Source organism: Candoia aspera, chromosome 7 (genome assembly GCF_035149785.1).
Source record: "Candoia aspera isolate rCanAsp1 chromosome 7, rCanAsp1.hap2, whole genome shotgun sequence".
Taxonomy (NCBI): Eukaryota; Metazoa; Chordata; class Lepidosauria; order Squamata; family Boidae; genus Candoia; species Candoia aspera.
In genome coordinates this window covers 1,953,718-1,969,556 of record NC_086159.1, presented here as the reverse complement: position 1 = coordinate 1,969,556, position 15,839 = coordinate 1,953,718, and the positions used below count along the sequence as shown (strand labels likewise).

The 15,839-nt window shown below is 49.7% G+C and overlaps 1 protein-coding gene across 1 annotated transcript; it reads right to left on the bottom strand.

The window, feature by feature from the left end:
• Nucleotides 1-973: 973 nt before the first annotated feature.
• Nucleotides 974-8,588, bottom strand: MIOX (myo-inositol oxygenase). The gene is made up of 10 exons (XM_063308557.1): nucleotides 8,525-8,588; nucleotides 7,563-7,643; nucleotides 6,234-6,314; nucleotides 5,815-5,977; nucleotides 5,185-5,252; nucleotides 4,778-4,887; nucleotides 4,286-4,353; nucleotides 3,615-3,664; nucleotides 1,866-1,978; nucleotides 974-1,374 (listed from the first exon to the last, which is right to left on the bottom strand). Exons 1-10 carry the CDS (start codon nucleotides 8,540-8,542, stop codon nucleotides 1,266-1,268), a joined length of 861 nt encoding a protein of 286 aa, XP_063164627.1. The 5' UTR covers nucleotides 8,543-8,588; the 3' UTR covers nucleotides 974-1,265.
• Nucleotides 8,589-15,839: the final 7,251 nt, after the last annotated feature.

Here is a 15,839-nt window from a genome sequence, read left to right as displayed (position 1 = left end):
ACTGCAACCTCCGGAATGCCCCAGCATGAGAGTGCCTCAGAGTGGGGAAGTTTAGACCCCTGAATGGAGTTGTTTGGACCTGGGTTTATCCCACTGAGCCACAAGAAACACATTTGGGGGCAACGGAGATAACCTGGTGGATTCTGGTTGCAGCGTTCCAAAGAATGTCAGCATTGAGTTTTGCCATCAGAGCAGAGCGTTCGCCCTTTTGAGAGCCTCTGCCCCAGTTTGGACAGACCCTTCTTGGAGCTGCTTGCAGTCGGTTCTTGATTTATCACTCCAAACCAGGGTTTCTGAACCTTGTCAATTTTGTGGTGGGTGGACGTCAGCTCCCAGAATTCCCCAGCCAGCATGCTGGCTGGAGAATTCTGGGAGCTAACGTCCACCCATCTTAAAGCATGCTGACTGGGGAATTCTGGGAGCTGAAGTCCTCCCATCTTAGAGAAACCCTACTCTAAACAATCTGTTGTCACCAGGGAACATGGCCATTTCAGGGTTCAGCCCTAATTCTCCATCTATGAGTAAAGTAGAGCATTGCTCCTTGGGGAGGACCAACCTAGGCAGTCCTTCATGGCATGTGGAGGCCTCGGTCACTGCCACTAATCAAAGGACCACTTAAGAGGCTTTCCACCAGCACATCCAGGACTGGGTTTGCACAGCATGCAGGACCAGATTGATGGTGTTGGGTAGCTTATGGGCGATGTACTGTGAGAACGTGGGCAATGCCACGTGCCGTTACTGTGAGCGTAGAGGGTGGGCAAGGGAGGTCAGGGGCTTCATAGTGGCTTGTTAGGGTGTCTGTGGCTGTACTAAGGTTTATATGCCTGTACTTGCTTGTAATAAGAACCTGGCTGTTTGGGTTCTGTGAACAGAACCCCTAGACTTTAAAGTGCCACTACTCCAGTCCTGGATGTCAGCCTGCAAAGAAAAAGAAAAAAATTCAGCCCCCCAAAAGGATCTCTATGAACTTTGAGTAGCATTTTATTAATGTTAAAATAATGCTCTTGGGTCAGCATGAATGAAAGTAACTTTGAAATGCCGTGTAGAAATAGCCGTTCTGCCAGAGAAGCCTCTGATCCTTGGCTGCCCCGCATCGCTCTTGAAACGGGGCCCCAAAAAGCTACGTTCCACGTAACAGAGAGAGGCCCTCTCCTTCCTGGGTGGGGATGATGGGCGTAGCTGTCCGACATATCTGGAGGGCGGCAGCAGCTGCTGGGAGATGGCCGAGGGAGTGGAAGCAGCGAAAGCTGTTGTGGTCCGAAGCATCACCAGGACAGTCGGCCTGGACAGTACTTGGCTACGAGGCTTTCGTAGTAGGGCTTGAGCTGCTGCGGATCAGGAAGCTCCTTGCACTTGGTGTAGAGGTCAAACTTGCTGCAAGAGGGGAACAGAGGTGGGGTTACTTTCTGGCACCCTCGGGGGCTTCCCGCCCTGCTGAAGCCACAGTGGTGCCGGCTGTCTTCAGAGCAGGACTTGATAAAGCAAGAAAGGCTCCGGCGTCTCGCTCCAGGTGTCTCCGGTGCTTTCTAGGCCACGGGCACCGAGAAGCTAGGGCAGAGGGTGAAGCCACCTCAGGAAAGGGGAGGTTTTGTCACATGCCGCAGACGGGATGGCAGGGAGGCTGCAGCAGACAAACTAACAAATATTAAACCAGCAAGAAATCACGTTTTTAATCATTATTGAAAACATGTTAAAGCGACCTGTTTGTTTGCTTGGTAAGCAAACAAGCTTCTGTACATCTACGATATTGCTGAGGTACCTTCTTCAAGGTGCAAGACAGATGTTGGGAACTGAAATGCCTCCTCCACTTGGGTCTAGATCCACCCCCATTCCCTCCACTCCCCCGATGGCTTGAGGCTCCTTACTTGAACTCTTTCACCCAGGGCAGCATCTGGAGGTCCTTGGCGTTGCACAGATGCATATAATCCCCCCCAGTGTGCCAGGGGTAGAAGGAGTGGAACCGGATCATGTAGAAAGCCTGCAGGCAACCGAGGGATGTTGCAGTAACCAGTGCAGCAGTTGCCCATCAGCAAGGAGGCCGGCCGCCATCACCCCTGCCCTCCACGGGGCCTCTGGCAGGCTGCTCGGCTTCCCTCAGCCCCGGCCCAGGTGGGGATTGCCACCCGTCAAAAGGCCCATTTTTAAAAGGGAAAGAGACCCAGACCCACCCCCACCCGCCGGTCCACCTTGGTTTTGGGAAGCAGGCTCGTCTTTGCTCCTGTGGGGGAGTTCTGCCCAAGAGAGGGAGACAGGAGGAGGGACCACAAAATCTGCCCCTTGGGGACAACACAGACTTTATTCCAGGTTAATCCTTTTTTTTTTTAGGCTACTATCTATGGTAGTTCTCCTTAGACCAGTGTTTCTCAACCTTGGCAGCTTGAGGACGTGTGGACTCAGCTCCCAGAATTCTAGGAGTTGAAATCCACAAGTCTTCAAGCTGCCACGGTTGAGAAGCGCTGCCTAAGAACGTCTGAATATCCTCTTTAATGGGGCATTGAGATAGCTGAGGCTGGCCATATCTCTACAGCCCTCACAACCTGCTTCAAGTCTCGCTTTTCTCCTCTTCTTGCATATTCATTTGTTTGCTCTTGTTTTGGTCCCAAAGCCTTGCTCCTTCTCTGTTCCTTGAGGTTGCCTGAAGCGCCAAAGGCTCTGCAGCTGAGCAAAAGCACGTTTCAGCAAGGGGCTGCGATCCAAGGGCAGTTGCTTTTCCAGCCCATCCTTGCTTCTGCACAGGGAGCATCTAAGGATCCAAGGCAGCACCATGAGCCGGGAGGTGGGACAAGATGGAGCAATTTCCAGCTGAAGGGTGACTCTAGTGAGGTTGACAGAGCTGGAAGCCACTGAGCAGCAGAACATTGGTTTATCTTTGGAGCAGAGGGCACCATTTAGAGAGAATGGTTGGGATGCATTTGCACCACCCAACAGTTGCTCCAAGAAGCGCTGGATGGGCCGTGTCCTGTTCCCTTTGTGCTGGAGCCTGACTTTACCCTTGCAACTCACCATCTTCTGAAATCTGCTGTGACTTCCAAAGCACTGTGGATTTTGATCATTCTCTTTCATCAGGGATACTTTCTTTGGATTCCTGCACAAAGCAGGAGGGTGGGACTCCCAGGCCCACCTTGGAGATTTGTGGAGTTTTCCAGCACTGATTCAGACTGTCCCCTTTGAAGAACATTTAATTCCCATGGTCATCTTGCTCTAAGAGCTGAGATTTAGGACTCTTTGGTGTTCAGGTATTGAGGCGTGAGATGGAAGGAACCTATCAGACCTCGGTGCATAGTTTGGCGTGGACTGGGGTGGGGGGAATAAACCACACGCACACCTTCACAGTCTCCCACCACAAGCCTTGTGAGTCGACTCCAGGGACAAGCACTGAAGAACTCAAATACAAATTGCACCCTAGGGATCCTTCCGATAGAAAACAGAAGCATTATTTCCCCATCCACCCCAGGGACAAAGGGGAACTAAAGTGGTGTCTTGGCTGTTTTAAGGTGGGTGGACTTCAACTCCCAGCATGGCTGGCTGGGGAATTCTGGAATGTGAAGTCCACCCATCTTAAAATGGCTAAGGTTGAGAAACCTTGAACCAGACTGTTCTTCTCAGTCGCTTACCTCCTCCGGAAGAGCAAACTTATTTTTCTTCATCACTTTATACATGTACTCTTGAACAGGTAGGGGGAAAAAAAAGTGGTAGAGTGTTATTCCTGGAATTACAAATCTTATCTAGGCCAAGCAATGACCTCCAGGTAGGTTGGACTTCAACTCCCATAATTCCTCTGGCCTTGTTGGGAGCCAAAGCCTGGCACGAGGAGAGCGCCGGGTTGGAGAAGGCAGAAGTTGCAGTTTAGGTTCAGCTGCATTGCTCATTTGTCCTCTACTTTGTAGCATATACTTCATTAGCTACTGAGACACAACAAAGCTCCTTTTTGAAATTGTAGCAATAGGATTCCCCGTGGGGCCTGGGGAGGCTCAGATGCCTTCTTCCCCCATTGCACCTAACTGGGGGGAGGGGTGTGTGTGAGAACACCAAAAAGAATGACCCAGTCAAGAAGTTAAAATTTAACCCCAAAGAGACTCAGTGTCATGCACAGGATTACAAGAAGTTCTACCCAGTCTTGGAGGAACACCTGAACCTGGTTGGTTGTCCTGCCTTCCTTCCTAGTCCTCTATGAAAAACAGCATCTCAGCATTTTGGTGGGCTTCCCCATTACAGAATCAGCCATTTTAGCCCTCCCTCGGGCAGGTGTACTGGGTTTTCTCTTGGTGTGCATTGGGGCACTTACCATCATGGCCCCATGACATCAGGACATTCTCCAAGCCACAGTGGGGCTGATAAATCCCGTATGTGGTCCTGAGGAGGTAAAAAGGGAGAACGTCTGACCTGACCTCCTCTGGTTTGGAAGCTTTAGCAAGAGGAAGGACATGAGAACCATCAGTATTTTTCTTGGCATTTTGAAGGAAGTGGCAAGGATCTGGAGGGTCAAACACAGGTGGAACAGCGGGGGGTGATCAAGCCTTTGGTGGCTGCCGACAGTATCCATCCTTCATGCCTCTGGTTTCAAAGGAAAAGTGACGGGGCCAAGGGGTAGGTCCAGGGAGAAGCAGAGGCAGCGGCATGTAAGGTTCTTCCATCAGAGGTGGAGAGGTGGCAGCGGAAGGAGGACCGGGGACTAGGATCCAGACTGCTGCTGGCCTCGGCTCTGCAAGCCCTGCATTTTAGACCTGGGCACCTGCCCAAGGGGGGCCTCCAGCCATGTGCAGAAGCCAGAGCTTACGTGTACAGAGGATTCCTCATGTCAGGGTTGTCATGGAAAGTGGAGTCCTTGAAAATGATGGAGTCCTGGAGCTTGCAGCCCACGGGGAAGGTGTCTCCCACCACGGCCCACTGTAGAAATAGCCAAGGTTAAAACACACGCACAGACTGCATTCCCCCTTTATTCGGTAGCCTCGCACTATGGACTGAACCCCCTTTTCCACCCTCAGCATCAGCAGTGGTGCAGTTAAACACACCATTAACTTTTATTCCTTAATATGTGTAGATTAGAGACACTGGGCATTTAGGTTTTTCGTGAATCCATGAGCATAATCCTCATTTTTCTGCCCCATAATGTAAAAACCAGGCATTAGGTAGCAGGGCTCAGGAATGCTGACCCCCTTCCATGCCCCTTGCTCTTCATCTCACCTGTGGTTCACCAGCAAGGGCCAAAATCTTCCCCAAATCATGGAGCAGTCCAACCAGGTGGAACCAATCTAGGGTAGGACCGGAGAGAGCGACAGTCTGTTTCTGTCCCTTGCCAGGTCCCTCTCCCCAGCTGGTGCATCAGCTTAGAGCCAGCGCTACCTGGAACCTGCTGATGCAAGGACCAGAGAGGGGCCCAGCTATGTGGCAGGCCTGGAGGGTGGGGCAGGGGTGGGGGCAGGGGCTTGCATGCAGAAGGGCCCAGATGCGAGCACTATCGTCTCCTGGTGATAGCAAGGGGTGCTGATGGCTGCTGGAAAGTGTCCCTTCTCTGCTGGAGGCCTCAGTGAGCTGAAGACACACTGAGATGGTGTCCCTCCATAGCTACCAGTGCCCCAGAGCACCCCTGCCATGCTAGATGGGGAATTATGGGAGATGGGTCCACCATCTCTGGGAACCCTGCTGTGTGCCCAGCTGTCCTAGATATGTCCTGACACCCAAACAGACTAGTCTGACCCTTCCAATTTCTGCAGGAAGCCAAATAGCCTCCTGCACTTGTCATCTTCTGCATCCAGGTGGAAGTGGGGGAGCCTCTTGGCCCTCTTGGGAATATAGGTCTGGTCAGGGGCTCACCTTTCTCAGGGTGCTTCTCCCGAATGCCCTCTGCTGTCTGGTAGGCGTGGTAGGAGTTGGGGAAGTCAACATCTGGGTCCGATTCATCCACCACCTTGTCTAGCAAGTCCAAGGCCTCCATGGTGGTCATCTGACGGAGGCTGCAGCCCCCATATTCCTCATTCTAGGGAGAGGGAACTGTGAGGACACTATTATTGCCCACAGGTAGGGAATTCCCTTGGAATGGTTTAGGCGACTCTTGCAAGTAAGGCTGGATCTTAAGAAGAGCCGCCGTTTCAGGCTGGCTAGGCAGGAAACCCAGCAAGCATGGAAGGAGTCTTTTTTGGCTTGTCGCTGATATCACCTGGGTGCGTTGAGCCTTGCTTGGTGCCCGAGACGCCCTTCCAGAGGAGAGATGGGCTCTGCTATGGCAAACCCACCTTTTTCTGCACAAATTCCACTGTCTGGTTGGTGTGCATAAGCAGGTAAGTGTGGTGCACTCGGTCGATCAGCGGCCCCTCCTGAAAAGACAGTTGGGGAGTCCGACTGGGAAGCGTGGCAGGAGTGAGTGACAGTGATTGGCCCGAGGCAGTGTTTTTCAAACTTGGCCACTTTAAGATGGGTGGACTTCAACTCCCAGAATTCTAACCCAGCTAAGCTGGCTGGGGAATTCTGGGAGTTGAAGTCCACCCATCTTCAAGTGGCCAAGTTTGAAAAACACTGATCTAAGGTGTTCCTGTCCAAGACAACCCCAACCCTACTTCACAGGGGGCTTCATTCTCTGAGGGACATTGATGCTGCCAAGAATGTGCCCCAATCTCACCCAACAGAGTGGGAGGCAGGGCCTTTTTGCCCCTGCCTCAGTTTGCATTTGTTCCTTTCCCTGGGCATCTTTGCCTTGGAGAATTAGGAGACCCTGGACCAGTGTTTCTCAACCTTGGCAACTTGAAGATGGGTGGACTTCAACTCCCAGAATCCGCCAGCCAGCCATGGTGGCTGGCGAATTCTGGGAGTTGAAGTCCACCCATCTTCAAGTTGCCAAGGTTGAGAAACACTGCCCTGGACAATCTAACACAGAGATACTGGGCCTTTCTCTCCCTAAATGCAAGGCTGTTTTTTTTCTCTCTCTCACACACACACACATACACACATATACAAACATCTCACCAGGGGAGTATCATCTCTCCACCACTATTCTGATGCAAGGAGGAGAAAATCCCAGCTTTCAGGACAGCTCCTCATCCTTCTTGTACATCAGTCCACCCATCCAGGTCTCTCAACCTGTGAGTGGACAATCAAGGAGGTGCAAAGAGCCCTCTACGTATTCCAAGGCCTTCCTCCAGTGTAGAAGGAAAAAGGGCAAAGTCCCGTGACATCATAAAACCTCACAAGCGTTCAGAGGAACCGGACAGCCCCAGTTTTCAGCCTTTGAGGTGCTGTGACAGTCTCACTTGGCTCCTGTTGCAAATCTCTCTCCAGACTCAGTTGCCTCTGCCCCCACTGCCTCTGGTCCCACCAACAGACTTTACACACTTGTTTTTTTGCACTAGTACCACTAAACGAAGAAGAGTCTTTGCTTTTTTGAAACACATTCTTATTTTTAATCCCAGTCTCCTAACCAGCATTAATGTCTTTTCTGGAAAGCTGGTGGCTTTTTCTGGCATTTAAGGAGTGGGCCTGTTTCCCTGGAATGGCTACAGCAGGACAAAATAGAGGCATCTTGTATGGAAGGCTGGTGCAGCTGAAAGTAAATCCTGTGCACCACTGACCTTGAAATTCCTGAAGTTTCCTTTGGACTTTGGGTTCTCCAGATTACCATCAGGCTGGGGAATCTCAGAAGACTGACATGCCTGAGGAAAGAAGGTCTCTGAGAGGTTAGCTGGACCAGCACATCCCTGTTTTGTGAAAATACAAATGAGACGTTGTGATGGAGACAGGTTGCCAGCCACACTGGGCAGAAAAGTGTTTACAGGGCACTTTGGGCTAGATGCAAAGGAGGAGGCAGACAGCTGAGTGGGGGTGATATCCTATGTATCCCACAGTGCTGCCCAGGACCCTTCAGACCACAGACCTGAGCAGAACATCTGAGTGTTTAAAGCAGTGTTTCTCAACCTTAGCAACTTTGAGATGTTTGGACTTCAACTCCCAGAATTCCCCAGCCAGCTGTCAAAGGTCTCCTGGTATCACGAGGGATAATTTGGAGGCCCTCTGGAATCACTGAATGTGTTCAGATTCATGTGTTTTGTTTTGTTTTTTAATTTTATTTATTATTCAAAGTAAATTACTGCCCATCTCCCCCAAAAGAAGGACTCTGGGCGGTTTACAATACAATCAAGCTCCAAACATAAACATTAAACTCTCATGAGAACAGCGTGTGTTCCACGCATGTTGGGCGTTTGGGGCCACGGATGGGATGGATCAGTTCTTCCAGCCCATGAGGCCATTTCCTCTTCTTCTCTCTTGAACAAAATGCTTAAACTGCTTACTAACTTAGCCCATCTTCTGGGATTGCACAGTACAGTGAATCATAATCAAACTCAACCCTTTGGGTTTGCACAACCCCAAAAAAGCTAAGCCAGAGTGAAACTGACCAGGTTTAGCAAACGGTGTGGTCAAGCATGTTATATGAAGGCAACCTCCTTGTTACACAACCGGGAGCCTTCCTGTCCTCTTCCTTCGCCTTCCCCTTTGCTGGAGACTTTGCTCAGCTGGGTCTGTGCGTGCCACTTACCAGGCTAACCGCCTTCATCCTTGCAGCTGCAGGAGAGCGAGGCGCAAGAAGGCAGCGGTCTTGGGAAGGGCCTGCCCGCCTGCCTGCCTGCTTCTCCAGGGTTTATAACGCTTGGTTTTATGCAAGAGAAGCCAGTGCTGACCGGGGACAATAAGTCATCCGTTAACCCGTCAGGGCCAAACTCCTCCCTGGTCTGGGCACCTCAGCAAACAATTAATGTTTCAACCTGGCTAGGAGGTGAAGGGCTCCTTTGGCATTCACAAGGGCAGAGATCACAATCCTTCGCTCCCGAGTCTGAGCGATGGCTGCTTCCAAGCAAAGCACAGGTTGTTCCTAGGACAGCTGCCCTCGTCAGGCCATGGGCCAGCTGCAGGAGTGCGACTGGGTGGCCAAGTGTGGGGTTGGGCCGTGGTGTCCTCCTCCTCTCGTGGGTCAAGGGTGGTTGGCCAGGAGGGGGAAAACAGGGCAAAAGCATCAGGCTACCAAAGACATCCAGAGAGACCAGATTCACCCAGTGCGTTAGGGTAAAGTGGGGTTGGGCCATTGGGGGGAACTGCATGGTGTGAGAACCAGGCCGTTGCAGGAAGTCAGAATTTGGGTCATGTGTACACAGCAATTTTGTTTTGCTCATTTGTGGGAACCCAGCTGAAGGTCCTCATCTCAGCCCAGATGCTTCTTCCTTCCAACCTGGTGCCTTTCAAGGGTGCTGGGTTTCAACTGCTGTGATCCCCAATCAGAATGATGGGGGCAGTGGTCCAGGACAGAAAAAGGAGCCATGTGCTAAGTTATTATGGAGGGTTATTAGAATGTAATCTCTCTTGAGTCTCTTCCGTCTTTTCCATGGCTGGAAGCTGCTGATTGTAAGACTTCCAATGTGGTCTAATGCCTCTTTGGGATGTCAGCAAATACCACTTGGTTGGGCTTTGTATCCAGGGATATTTCTACATGGAGGACTCCTAGGCTGCTGTTCTTCTGCATTCAGCTATCTCCAGGACTCTAACCAGTGTGACTAGCCAAGTTGGGCGCCTGCAAGCCTGGTCCAGGTAGAATCTGAATTCTCACAAAAGCAACTAGATATATGGATACATGAGGAATTTGGGTCTGGCCGCAACACTTGATTTTCCCTTACTTGTACGAAAGTGAAGAAAAGCATAGCTAGTTTAGCATTTTCTGTAATTCAGAAAAAACAGCTTTTCTAGGCAAAATATGGGGAGCGACAGGAAGGTCACCATTCAGGTGCTTCCACCATTGCCTTAGGTCGGACCCTAAGCATCCAGCAAAGGGTGAAGAGCTTCTAAAGGACTTCCAGCTGAATGAACAGATGGTTGCTGTTTATTCGTTCAGTCGCTTCTGACTCTTCATGGCTTCATGGACCAGCCCACGCCAGAGCTTCCCATCAGTTGTTGCTACCCCAAGTTCCCCCAAGGTCAAATCCGTCACCTCTAGAATATCATCCACCCATCTTGTCCTTGGTTGGCCCCTCTTCCTTTTGCCTTCCAATGAACAGATTGCCAAGTGGCAAATGACATCCAGTTCTCCAAAAGCTCAAGTCTTCTTCAGGGGTTCAGAGCTGGTGGTCTTAGAGAGGCTGCTGGGCAAAGCCAGACTGGAAGGTGGGAAAAACAGGCAATGTTACTCCACACCATAATTTGACCCATTTAGCTTTGCCCTTTGGGGTCTGTGTATGGACCTGTTTCAGAGTCTGGAGCAAGCTGCCCTCATCTGCAACCTTTGGGCTTTTGTGAGGTTCAGGATAGGGTTGAGCCACCCCTGCCATGTTTTCTATCTACATGCAGCCTGTGAGATAACCTGAGGCTCTCTTTAAAGGTTAAAGGTCTTTTTTTCTCCACCCTCACCCGAAGGAACCCTAATCAGGTTAAAAGTTGCAACTGGCTTAGAAGCACTCCAGGAGGGACCATTGTTGGCTCTTGGGAGGGCGTATTGCAGAAATGCACCATGCCTCCACTGGCCTGTATTGAGCAGAGATACCTGGCCCATTGGGGCACAGCAGATATACAAATATGGGGGCCCTCAGAATGGCTAAAGGAGGGGTGCAACATTGGTAGTGATGGGTGGGGCCTCAGCATGGCATCTGGCTATGATGAGGGCGGTGACGGGAAAAGCCACTGTTGCAGTTGTGAGGCCGGTCTGATGTCTGCCAAAGAAGATGGTAGAGTGGTACAGGAATGCTGATTTATGTTTGACAGTTCAAGATAATGCTGAACAGAGCATGGTACTGAGAAAAGATAACGAGGTTGAAATGAAACAGAGCCAGTAAGTTTGGGGAAAGACTGCAAGCGTGAGCATATAAGAGACATCTTGCCGTAGAGTGACCGGACAGGTATTTTTAGCATGGTAAAAATCACGCCCCCTGTGACGAAATTCCCCGCCTTAAGGAGGGGAAAATTCTTAGGAAGTAGAAAATAGGACTATATTAGGTAAAAGCACAGATGTATGCATACCTGGGAGATACCTGAGACCACTGCAGCAAAAATTATCGAATCATTGCTTTTTGCTTGTAACCGCTCCTTCTTGAAAAAGTATAAAATGCTTGGTTTTTGAGAAGTTCAGGGTTCCTCTTTTGGGAGAGGAATCCCGTTTCACCTGGCACCAGATAAAATGGAGAGAGGTTTTCTCGTGTCCAGAGTCTTACTGGACTGAGCTTTGGGCTTGCAGACTTTACCACGCTTTGTGGCCAGCCATGAGTTATGCAGGTGCCTTCCACTGCTCCCACACAGCTTCCTGGAGAAAGGAAGAGCTTTGGCCAGGCTCCTCTCTCCCAACACTGGCTTGGGAGACAGGTGGCTCTCTCACAGCCTGAGCAACTTGCTCACGGTCAACTGGGCATAATGGTATCGACAGTAATAATAATCGGGGGAGATAAAAATGTCAAGTGGGTGCTGGTGATTATGCAGTTGCAGCCATCTTGCCTTTTTTTAGCTTCCCTGTAGACACCCATGTGATGTAAAGTCCAGTCTTATGAGAGATCACCAAAAGCAAAAACAGGACCTTCTTTTAGCTTGGGGAAGCCAAATGCCCCAAACAGAAAAAAGCATTTAGTGCAGCTAACAACGCACGCAGCATCTCAAACTGCCACCTGCCACCGAAAGTTATAGGGAATTTTGGTCCCAGAGCTGATGGGGCGGATATAGCCTCAGATAGCTTAGATAGTACAAGACTTACTCTGAGATAATGCAAAATACTACAGGAAACCAGTCCACTTCTCTTACAAAAATCAGAGGCAAATTCCTTGAAACACATACCACAGTCCACACAGCAGACAAGCCAAGTTTGCCACAGACCCTGGACTTCGCCCTGTTTTCTTTCTTCCCCACAGCCTTAGTCTGGGGAACCTGGGCCCTTTAGATACCAGCACGGCCAGAGTGGCAGGGGCTTCAGGTTCAGCCACATCTGGAGGGCCACAGGTTCCCCACCCCTGATACAAGCTGAGCCTTTGGGGGCATAGGTGTGAGAAAGATAAGGGCTGCCCCAGGTTGATCTCGGACCAGATGACCACCTGGACACACCCGTGCCATCTTCTTGGCAGTACTGCAGGAGAGCTTTGCTGTTGCTTCCTTGCAGGATGTATGTTTGACTCCTCAGCCTGGCTGACGCCTCTGGAGTTCCAGAAGGACTCCCATCCTTTGGTAACCAGGCCTGATCCTGCTTAACTTCCTAGCTCAGCCAAATCCTGTGATACCTTTTCCCATCTGGACCATAGGCTCACTTTTGGGGAAGCTGGTCACCAATGCCATAGACCTTGGCTTACATACAGATAAGGGGTTTGGGGTTTTCTGCTAGAGAGGAAACCCCCCCCCCCAGCATCTGTTATGGCCTCTAGGGTCCTGGACGCATGCTCTGAAACACGGTAGCCATCCCCTGAATGTCGGTGCCACAATTTCTCCTATCTTTTTGTCGAGGATACCAAATAAGACCAACATTTCCCTTCCTGTTGATGCTTTTGCCAAAGGCGAGGGTGGCCGTTCTAAGCCAGAATGTTCAGAGTTCAGATTATGAAACGGTGCCATTTGTTCCAGACTTTCCTTTTGGATCAGAATTTTCCTCGCTTGCTTCCTGACCCTGCAGTGAACTTTCTGAAAGGAGGACCTGTACCTCCAGGACCTTTTGAGATGAAAAACGAAAACACCACTATATTTTGATAAACATCTGGATTTTATCCAAGAGGCACCCAGCCAGGGGGAGCAAAGGATGTGGTGAAGCAAAGGACAGGAGGGCTCCTGGCTCTGGAAACCGAGAAGGTCAAGTAATCCACTTTAGCATTAAGTGGAAGTTGAACTTAGCCGGACCAAGGATCCCCAGATTACCATCCTGAGAGCTCTCCAGAGATGCAGGATCTAATCTTAGACAACCAGATCAGTGTTTTTCAAACCTGGCAACTTGAAGATGGGTGACTGCAACTCCCAGAATTCCCCAGCCAGCATCTTAAAGTTGCCAAGTTTGAAAAACACTGATCTAGAGAATCATTGGGTTGACTTTGAAATAAGTTTGTGAAAGGGTTCTTTGGTCCAACATGGCCAGTCAGACATCCTGATGCGATTAAGGCTGCAGGAAGTGAGCTTTGGCTCCCCGAAGTTGGGATTTTAAGATCAATTGCCTCCAGTCCTGGTAATATATGGCCATGCTGACTAACAGACATCAAATGCCTTATTTTCCACAATCTAAGGAGCTTTTAAAATCCTCTAACTGGGTTCCACCACTATGGGCTTTTCCTTATGTTTAAAATAACGCACATCTAGAAATCATATTTCCCCTGGAATGCTCTGCTTCTGGGCTCTGGTGATGCCATGGACTAGAAAAGTCTCAGATCAAGAGATGAGGTGAGAAGGGCTAGCTGCATGAGAATACCCAGAAGACATCAATCTGGAAGAGAGGAAAAAGGTGGTTTTGGCCCTTGTACCCAAGGAGGCTTCATGCACTTCCTGCAGCTGAATTTCCATACCCACATCCTGAGTTGAGAGTTGTGTGAACATAGTCTCTCCATGTCACTATCATCCACCAAAAGCCGGCCACCCCATACTTACCCCTGGATGTTTCCATTGCTTGTTTTATATGTGGCATGTAAAATATGTTTTGACACAGCAAAAATGTGGGTTCATATTCAGCTAAATTAATATCTGATACCCCAATTTGTTAGCAGGGCATGTTTGCCCTCAGTGGTGGTGCCTGCAGACACACACAGAGGAACCATTGAGCAACCCCTTCAACTGACACCATCATGATAGTGTCAACCCTGTGAGATGGACAAGATCAGGAAACCGAGTCCACTGGAGGACTAAATCTATACTTTACTGAAATAGGCTATAATAACAGAATTGTGCAAGTCTGCCTTCCTTCTGTACCCAGGAGGTGGGGGTAGGTGAGGGAGGGGAAGCTAGTCTGAATGTCTCCCATCTCTCTGGACTTAGCACATGTTTCTTCTGCTCCTGATGTCTCAGTGGCCTCTGAGTCACCTCCCTGGCTTCCAACAGATGAGGAGATATTTGGCCCCTTTCTCCTTCCTACTTGCAGGTCCACATCTTCCTGGGGTCACATTCAAGAGTTGGAAAGAAGCTGGATGTTCAGAGTATCATCATCATCATCATCATCATCATCATCATCATCATCTCCTGAAGACCCCAGGTGGCATGGAGAGGAGATGGTGTTGATGGAGCTGGAAAGGTGAGGCAAAATGTTGTTGTTTGGAGTTTGGGTGGCCATACTTTAAAGTAAATTAAAGCATTTGGCGTCATACAGAGATCCAGGCAATCTGTCTGGGGACCACAAAAAGGCAGGGTGGGGTGGGGTGGGCACGCAGCTGACAGGTGGCCTATCCTGGCTTCAGCCATTTCTACACCAGACTCTTTCAGACATGATTTAGCTGGGAGGAATGTTGTAGAGACAGTTGAAATGAAGGAAGCGAACTCACTCTCTACCCAAAGAGGATTTCCCCAAAGATCAGAATCTAAACCCGGGTGAGGTTCATTCATATTTGAGACCCTCAGATTGCATTCCTTGTGCCTCTACTCACAGCCTGGCACCCTGGCCGAGTTCACACAACACACCAGGCAGAAATGTAGGTGCATAGTTTGAGATTCGGTGTGCAGCGCGAACCCATCTCTTGCATGGTCATCATGGTAAGTGGGATGTGCTATATATTTGGACAGAGCATTCCTAAGAATTCAGCAATCATGTTTTGCTAACCCAGGTTTAAGCGGATATAGTGTATCACCATCAAGCTTTTCACAGACAAGAGCTTCTGAGAAGCTAAGACCAAACCCTCTGCATTCACAGATAAACTGTGGGGAAAGACTGCTACCCTGGCACACTCTTTACCCAAGGCATTTAACCAAGTCAGTCAAGAACCTAGCAGCTCCATGTGCCCAAGGTGGTAAGTTTGGTTAATTTTAACCTTGCCTGAGCTTCAGATTGCTTGTTTATTTAATACTGGTTTAGTATGTGTTGTATGAAAGTAGCTTTGGAGAATCCCAGTGGCACCATGGGAGAATTTGGCCTTGGAGAGAAGCAGCTGAAGAAGGGAAGAAGCAGGCAGGTGTTTACCCTGAGTTGCTCTTGTCTGCTGCTCCTTCCCAAACTCACTTTCCTTAAAACAGCGGTGTCCAGAGTCTGTGCTGTCTGTGCACAGGCATGGTACGCATAGCTAGCCCTCTGCTTTGTTTTGCTGAAAGGACACAGCCAAATGCACAGCAGTATTTTAACCAGTAACCCACATTTCCCCTTTTCTCGGTTCAGCTCTGGTTAAAGTTCAGTTGACAGGACAAAGTGACGAAGTTAACGAGAATTTGGTCCCGGTCTAGTTCTGAGCAGGAAGGCAGGCTGGAACTGGTCTCCCTGCCCCTGGGGAACCCCTGCTTCAGCCTCATCTGCTGCTCTTCTGCCTCTGCCTGCCCTTTTCCTGGGCCCCGAGTTGAATTTCTCTCCACTCCAAACTCCCTTTTCTCTGATTTTAATGTTAAATGTTTAAACCAGGGTTTTTCAAACTTGGCAACTTTAAGATGTTTGGACTGGGGAGTTCTGGGAGTTGAAGTCCACCCATCTTAAAGTTTTTAAGGTTGCAAAACTCTGGTTTAGAGTTATTACCCATATTGTAAAATATATACATACAATATGCTAAAGTGATTCACCCTGGGGAAATGTTAGGGGCGGGTGGGGAACAGGGTACACCAGAAACATCTACAGCAATCTTTTCTACATTTAATCCGAACCTCTGCCAGTCTTTTCAAAGGAGGTGGTCCTGGTTTGTGAGGGGCATTTTTGGAAGGATGCCCCAGCCAGGAGGGGAAAATGTGCTTATAAA